Source organism: Mytilus trossulus, chromosome 10 (genome assembly GCF_036588685.1).
Source record: "Mytilus trossulus isolate FHL-02 chromosome 10, PNRI_Mtr1.1.1.hap1, whole genome shotgun sequence".
NCBI lineage: Eukaryota > Metazoa > Mollusca > Bivalvia > Mytilida > Mytilidae > Mytilus > Mytilus trossulus.
In genome coordinates, this window is record NC_086382.1 from 17051507 (window position 1) to 17060247 (window position 8741).

Consider the following 8741-nt stretch of genomic DNA (forward strand, 5'->3'; position numbering starts at 1 on the left):
GAAAGTGATCTCGCTTTGTAGATTAATTCATTTACTAGAATAGCTCCGTGCATCCGTGAATCAACAAATTTTTCCACACACGTGAGGTCACACGTTATGAAGTAGTATATATCGTTAACGTTGTTGTTTACTCCAGAAGATTAAACTATTTATAGATAAAAGTTACCCGTGTAAAATCTAATTGCTAAAATAGAGAGGACAAAACCGATACTCTACGGGATTGAAGGACATTTACTAGGTTTGGATTGTCCTAACCAATCAATAAACTTTGATTATTCACGTCTCGTAATATCATCCAATCAGGTAGCAAGAAAAAATCACGCACTTACTGTCCTAGGAGTCGACAACTAGAAGTCGATAAATTAAAAAAAAAAAAAGGACATACACATTTACCTAGGAATATCTGGGATACATGGACTTGAATTCGTAGGAAAATTAGTCTAGGGACATAGACTTCTAGCATCGGAATAGAAATACTAGTAAATTCTGTTACCATGCATTGACTTTTATAGCTTTCTATACTAGTAATATTTTACCAGGACAAATTTATCACTGACATAATATATATAAAAAATTGAAATTGATACGGCTTGTACATAGATATAGGAAGATGTGGTGTGAGTGCCAATGAGACAACGCTCCATCCAAATAACAATTTAAAAATTAAACCATTATAGGTTAAAGTACGGCCTTCAACACGGAGCCTTGGCTCACACCGAACAACAAGCTATAAAGGGCCCCAAAATTACTAGTGTAAAATCATTCAAACGGGAAAACATGCATATTTTTTATCTTTCCAATGCCGAAAACAAATTCACCATATTGCTGGTACTAGTAAAATAGAAATTTCTATAGAAATGTGATATTTTGTCGGCTTGAATTCAGATATTTTAATCAGAGCCAGCAAAATTGCCAATGTCTATGAAAAATTTCTTGTAAAAATTTGTCTCTTCTTATAATTAATATATATGAAATTTTGAAAACTGTTCATATAGTGTTATTTCATAAATCTGTTCTGTAGCTTGTACATTGTAGTTTGAGTTTCGGTATTATGTTGAGATAACTAAAGGCAAGGATTTGTATAGTTATACAAATCCTTGATAAAGGTTACCATTAAAAACGTATCAAAATATCTGTTCAAGTTTTACCTGTCCTGTTTTTAGACGTTTTCAAAATAATCCGCGAAAAGGGAGGTAACCTTAACGAAACATTCTTTCGATGATTGCATCAAATAGTTGTTCACATAATTTTCTGAGGTTGCAAAATACTGGATGTCAAAGGTAATTAGATTCTGGCAAAATTCAAATCTGGAAGAAATAGCAAAGAAGGGACATATGACTATCAGTTACAGATAATTAATTAAAGCACAGTTTGAGATAATCAGTTATATTTCATGGGGGGCGTGCCTCTTGTTCCTATCCATGGACATGGTAATGGGAAGGTCGACTATCTATATATGAGGGGTTCGTATAATCGACCATAAGTTATATTTGGACAGAAAAAAAGTGACGGCAGAGCGTGACCTAGCCCTAGATAATTTACTCTGACGTCCAACGTCTGTTTTGACAGACAAGCTGGTGCCGTGGTAGTCCTAATAATTATGACATCTTGAAAGGCTATTATATTTTTTTTGTCTTTGATACCTTACATCGATGCGCAGGAAGACGTCAAAGCAAAAATTTAAAATAGACGTAATAATTGAGGGGGGATAGAAGGGCTGATCCCGAAATCCAGGACTTAAAATCCAAATCCCGAAATTTAAAAATCTTGTATCCCGAAAATCGAAAAAAAATATTCCCAGGTAGCGAAATCCTGAGCTTAAAAACACTTGATCCTGGATTCCCAATAAAGGTCCTATCCCCCCTCATAATTATTTGGACTATTTTGTTGTGGGACTTGTTTCTTTTAGAATCTGGATCTTACTTTAGTCCTATAGCAGAGGGGGATAGGACCTTTATCTGGACTCCAGTATCGGGTGTTTTTAAGCTCGGGATTTCAGGATTGATCCTTTTGTGATCAGGGAATCCTTTTTTCGAATTTTGGGACGTCGGGATTTACTTTATTTAATTTTCGGGACCTCAGGATTTTGTTTTTTAAAGGCCGGGATTTCGGGATCAGGTCTCCTCCTATCCACCCTCATAACATATGTCCTTCGGGCCATTATTTACTATTTGTGATATTTTTTTTTACTATCAATATGCCACCCGAGCATTAAAAATAAAATAAATGAAAATATCTGAAATCAGGAAATGCAGAAAGTGAAAACAGGAAATAGAGAAGTTCATTTCTCGTTTTTGCGTTTTTACTTTCTCTATTTTCCAATTTCTCCATATCTATATTTCTCCATTTCCCTATTTCTCAAATAATCCATTTCTCAATTTCTCAATTTTGCTTTCTCGCATTTTTGATTTCCTGAGTTCATGTTTACAAAGTGAAAGGAGAAAACACAAAAATGCGAAAAGTCAACATGGCCACATCCGACCAACATAATTAATCTTTTTTTTTAACTTTTAATTTAAAATTATGTAAAAGAAATTATTATGATTGTATTATTTGTCAGATAAGCAATAACTGTGTGTGTGTGTGTGTGATAATTTTTCATTGTAGTCATTGATTTTCCTTTACAGATGTCAGAATACATTGCACCAGTGGGAGCTACGTTACTACCTCATATTGGAGGAGTCTTGGGTGGTTTTGTGTCAAGAAAGAACATGAAGACATGGTTTGAGGTAGGTACATTATGTCATTAATTCAGAGAATGTACATGTACCATACATTCTCTGAATTAAGGCAGAAAATAATTTAGTAAAGCTGGTGACTGTAATTTGATTCACAGTCATCTATTTTGATGTTTATTAAAGGGTTTCCATATTATTTTCTATACAAAGCATACATTTGTATGATGTAAATTTATAAAAAATTCACACAGAAATCACAAATTACTACCAAGGAAATGTGGATGAAACAGGAAATTCGATGTTAAAATGACCATTTAAAGGATTTGAATGTCTGTGATGAGTTTAAAAATCAGTGCTGATAAACTATTTTAAAAAGCTATGACCTTGAATACATTAATTATATAAAAAAATGCATTATTATGCAAGCTTTGTAGGTTAATATCAGCAATGTCTCAGACAATTTTAAAAAATCAGTGCATATCATTTTTTATGCCCCTTAGGAATATCAATTATATGGAAAATTACCTTATGAGCGCTCTCATGTTTATTATACTTGACAGTTTTTTATGAAGTTGATATAAAAGGTCTATATCATCAGTCTTGGATGAGTTCTTAATCTGTGCTGATCAATTATTTTTTTAAGAGTTGTGCCCCTTTGAAAGTTAAATGGAAAAATGCACTGTTAGGCAACAACCATTTTTTTATCTTGGGGGGGCCTGGGATTTTTATAGTTTTCATAAAAAAAAAATCGGAAACTTCCTCAGATAGAATTTTTTTTTTCTTGTGAGAAAGAAAGCGAATTTTTTTTTCCTGTAATGTGAAACAGAAATACATTTTTTTCTTCATCAAACCATAAAATTAACATAAAATTCATTTTAATTTTCTAATTGATGTAAAATGTAAAGTGCATAGCTCTGTCTATATTCTGGCATTGGGTGTTGTCTATGTTGTTGTTTTTCTAACCCACTCCCTACATTGATATGATATTCTCTGAGTCCATCATATAGGTACCACAGTCCTTGAATTTAATATTGGAATTGAAGTTGCCACCATTGCCATATGTTATGACAAAGAGTGAGTAGCTCCAAGTTATAAACATCCACTGTTTCCAACTATGATAATTGACATTCAATTGAAAAGAGGTACATGTATAAAGAATGATACAAACAGAAAATACTAACGGTATGTACAAGTCTGTGTCATACACAATCAGGGCTACTTTATAAGACTGCTTAAAAAGATACCATATTTATTCCTGTTATAAAATGACCTTTTCATGTTAATAATAGTTGCAGTTTTGAGTATGGTCTTAACATGGTAACATATATGCAGGAGATTTGGTATGCTTTTAATTGTTTCCGGATCAAATAAAATTGAGAATTGAAATTGGGAATGTGTCCAAGAGACAACAACCCGACCATAGAAAAAAAACAACAGCAGAAGGTCACCATCAGGTTTTCAATGTAACGAGAAATTCCCGCACCCGGAGGCATCCTTCAGCTGGCCCCTAAACAAATATACACTAGTTCAGTGACAATGAACGCCATACTAATTTCCAAATTGTACACAAGAAAGTAAAATTAAAATAATACAAGACTAACAAAGGCGAGAGGCTCCTGACTTGGGACAGGCGCAAACATATGGCGGGGTTAAACATGTTTGTGAGATCTCAAACTCCCCCTATACCTCTAGCCAATGTAGAAAAGTAAACGCATAATAATACGCACATTAAAATTCAGTTCAAGAGAAGTCCGAGGTGATGTCAAACAATGTAACCAAAGAAAATAAACAAAATGACAATAATACATAAATAACAACAGACTACTAGCAATTAACTGGCATGCCAGCTCCAGACTTCAATTAAACTGACTGAAAGATTATGATTTCATCATATGAACGTCAGGCACAATCCTTTCCGTTAGGGGTTTAGTATCATACCATCATAACATATATGAGAAGAACATTACCCGTGACATGCCAACAACTGTGTTTGGAATAAATGTGTTTAGTTCCGATGCAAAGACCCTATAAGTATAAGTGAATCAATATTATTTCAGGAAAATACAAAAAGTGATAAGGTGTAAATAGAAATATTAGATTAATCTGTACAGTAGACTGGAAAGATGTTTATAAATTGCTGTTTCACTGTCTCAACTGTTGTTAGTTTCACCATTCTCAAATTTAGCAGTGCATTTTTAGCTCACCTGGCCCAAAGGGCCAAGTGAGCTTTTCTCATCACTTGGTGTCCGGGGTCCAGCGTCCAGCGTTAGCTTTTACAAAAATCTTTTCCTCTGAAACTACTGGGCCAAATCAAACCAAACTTGGCCACAATCATCATTGGGGTATCTAGTTTAAAAATGAGTGGCGTGACTTGTCCAACCAAACAAGATGGCCGCCATGGCTAAAAATAGAACATAGGGGTAAATGCAGTTTTTGGCTTATAACTCAAAAACCAAAGCATTTAGAGCAAATTTGACGGGGTAAAATTGTTTATCGGGTCAAAATCTATCTGCCCCGAAATTTTCAGATGAATCAGACAACCTGTTGTTGGGTTGCTGCCCCTGAATTGGTAATTTTAAGGAAATTTTGCTTTTTTTGGTTATTATCTTGAATATTACTATAGATAGAGATAAACTGTAAACAGCAATAATGTACAGCAAAGTAAGACCTAAAAAGAAGTCAACATGACCAAAATGGTCAATTGACCCCTAAGGAGTTATTGACCTTTATAAAGTCATTTTTTTTTTAACAATTTTCACAAAATTTGTAAAATTTTACTAACATTTTCCACTGTAACTACTGGGCCAAGTTCATTATAGATAGAGATAATTGTAAGCAGCAAAAATGTTCAGTAAAGTAAGATCTACAAACACATCACCATCACCAAACCACAATTTTGTCTTGAATCCATCTGTGTCCTTTGTTTAGTATTCACATAGACCAGGGTGAGCGACACAGGCTCTTTAGAGCCTCTAGTTTTTTTCAAGCAGGTGACAGCATAATTTTTTTTTCATCTACAGTGCAAAAAAATTTTTTTTTTCTTCAGTCAGCTAGGCCATCAAAATATTTTTTTCAAAAAAATCCCAGGCCCCCCCAGATAAGAAAATGGTTGTTGCCTTAGCGCCCTCACATATTTAATTCTCACCAGAATTTTAATGAAATCTATATATCTTTGACGCTTTCAAAAAATAAGTGGTGATCAACTATTTTAAAGAGTAGTGCTCCTTGGAAATATTACGGTATTTATCTGAAATCACATAGAATTTGCTCTGAAGCCTTTATTTTTCTAAGATATTTATAAATAGTTTTATAGAGCAAAAAAGGGTTTATTTTTGTAGTTATTGCCCTTGTACCTTTGATGGGTAAATATCTTTTAATCTGAAACTTAATGTAATATTATGAACCTTCTTAGTTTTTTTTAATTGATATGTCATTGGGTAGTTATTTAACTTTATTCTTTGTAAAAACAAGGGATTTACATGCACTCATTCTGCAGCTGTTTTAAAATTGTTATAAAATTAATATAGAAAAACTTTTTTTCAGCATTTAGAAAAACCTTCATGGAAACCACCTAACTGGGTTTTTGGTCCAGTCTGGACAACCTTATACACAAGTATGGGATATGCCTCGTACATGGTGTGGAGAGATGGTGGTGGTTTTAATGGTGAAGCAACACTACCACTTGCCTTATATGGTTCACAACTTGCACTTAACTGGGCTTGGTCACCCCTCTTTTTTGGTGCTCATAAAATAGGGGCTGTAAGTTATATAAAGCTTTATAAAAGATAAAAAATTGTATATAAGAAAGACTGATTTATTAATACAGTATTTGAAAAATTTGGTTCAGAGATGTATTTGAAAATATATGCAAATACATTATTTTACCAGAATATCTAAGAAGTAGGAAAGTGGATTTCTATGTTGTGATGTTACACTATTGTTTCAGATAATAGTTGCACCTTTAAACTTACTATTCCACACATACCCAGCCAAGTATACAATATATAACTAATGTAATCAATTTAGCCAAATAAGTAAGTCCTACAAAACAGGCTATTATTTGAACTTGGAATTACTTTTAAATATGGAATTTGCTTGATTTCTTGTTATTGAAATTTTTGATAAATTCCATGCTTATTCTGTACTGAAATGTTCTTTGCTGCGCACAACACTTTCTATTACAAAGAAAATAGTTTATTTTCCATAGAATGTACTGTGCCGCGCACAACACTATCTAACCAAAATACAATGTATGGAAAGTGTTATTAACCGCTCAAAAGATCATAATACCAAATAAACATGAAATTTATTAAAAAATTTAAACACAAGAAATTATGCAAATTCCATAATAAAAAATAATTCCAAGTTCAAATAATAGCCTGTTACAAATATTTTAGTATTGAGATCTCTCTTTCTTTCTTATTTCACCGGTCCAACATTTCAATATAGATAATCTTTCATCATAAGGAATTTTTTGTCAGAACATCAAGTTGAACTTAGATTATCAATCAATGCTCTAATTTGTGAGTAAATGTTCATTTAAAAAATGTTTGTACCTCCCTTTGCTCGTCCGAAAATAAATTAATTCTCATTCTATATAAAGAAAAAACAAAGACTTATATAACAGGTACACTCAAAACAATTTAATTTCACATTTTTTTCAAAATACATATATGTTTATATGATCATAAGTCCATATTACATCATGCGTCATATTATTGATCTCAACTGTTCATACTAATATCTACAAAAAGAAAATACAAAGAATTAGGATTTATACAAAGGCTTATATTACAATCTTAAAGAATTTTCTCATCCCAGGCATAGATTACCTTAGCTATATTCAGCACAACTTTTTGGAATTTTGGATCCTTAATGCTCTTCAACTTTATACTTGTTGGCTTTATACATATATTGAAATGAGTGTCACTGATGAGTCTTATGTAGACAAAACCTGCATCTGGCGTACTAAATTATAATCCTGGTACTTTTGATGACTATTAATTTAACAAAGTTGTTGAACAAGTTTGGTGTGTGAAATCTTGACGAAATGAGAAGGACGCCTAAACAGTATAAAAACCAAATTACTCAGCATTGAGCAACGGAAATAGGAAAAAATCTCAAAACAACAATTTGTATATTTGTAAGGACGACATTTAAAAGGATTTAACTTTTTTTTTTTCAGTCTTTAATTGAGATGGGATTTCTATGGGGAACAGCAGGTGCTTGTGGATATGCCTTTGGAACTATCAATAGAACTGCTGGTTTACTGTTCATTCCATACATGGCATGGTTGACATTGGCAACAGCTTTAACATACAGAATATGGAAAGACAATAAAGACAAAATAGATTAATTTTTTATTACCTTTATACGAATGTGATTAATATATGAATGTCATTGTGATTAAAGAAAAAAACATTTAAAGAAAACTGGCTTTTTGAATCTTGTAGTACAGGGATTTAAAAGTTATGCAACATAAATACAAATTTGCATTTGATTTTCTATATCTTCCTGCTATATTATTGTGATCACATATATTTTTAGCACAAAACTCACAAAGCTGAACTACATGTTTCATAAAAGCATAATGCTCATCAATAAACAATGAAATGACTACAAGGTCAAATGAAAACTAGACATCTAAACATTGTGTCCCTGATCATTTAAGTATACCCCCACTTTAAAATTATATCCTGCTTTAAAATTAGAGGCTCCAAGGAACCTGTGTCGCTCACATGATATTTCTATTTACAATTGATGCATGAAATAATGCAACTGTTATACTTTTGTTCTAGTTTCAGACATACTAGTCCCAAACTGTATTTTCACCCTATGATCTATTTTTAGTAATGTCTGTCCAGTGTGTCTGCCTTGTTGGTTGGCTGGCAGGGTCATCTCACACATTTAAAAAAAATAAATACTCTAATGCTTATTTGTGACCAAATTTGTCTCAGTTGTTTCAGGAGATGACTTTTGTAAAAGACTTCAAAAATTGTTAATTTGACTTTAAAGGGCAATATCAACTCCTTATGGGGTCAATAGACCACTTTCGAGTTCATC

At 32.7% G+C, this 8741-nt stretch overlaps 1 protein-coding gene across 2 annotated transcripts; it reads left to right on the top strand.

Annotated features, from left to right (window-relative positions):
* The first annotated feature begins 1170 nt into the window (after window positions 1–1170).
* Window positions 1171–8178, top strand: LOC134686958 (translocator protein-like). Of its 2 annotated transcripts, none has more exons than XM_063546841.1 (4): window positions 1171–1280; window positions 2628–2729; window positions 6222–6437; window positions 7864–8178. In XM_063546841.1, the coding sequence occupies exons 1-4, from the start codon at window positions 1272–1274 to the stop codon at window positions 8032–8034; spliced, it is 498 nt and encodes a 165-aa protein (XP_063402911.1). In that variant the 5' UTR covers window positions 1171–1271; the 3' UTR covers window positions 8035–8178. The 2 variants fall into 2 exon arrangements, with proteins under 2 accessions (XP_063402911.1, XP_063402912.1); XM_063546842.1 differs by lacking the exon at window positions 1171–1280 and adding an exon at window positions 1393–1463.
* The last annotated feature ends 563 nt before the right edge of the window (window positions 8179–8741 follow it).

What these genes read in the sequence shown, in the direction of transcription:
- LOC134686958 (XM_063546841.1), top strand. An exon ending in ACATGAAGACATGGTTTGAG is followed by an intron (nt 2,730 to 6,221) that starts GTAGGTACATTA and finishes ACTTTTTTTCAG; the next exon opens with CATTTAGAAAAACCTTCATG. An exon ending in GTGCTCATAAAATAGGGGCT is followed by an intron (nt 6,438 to 7,863) that starts GTAAGTTATATA and finishes TTTTTTTTTCAG; the next exon opens with TCTTTAATTGAGATGGGATT.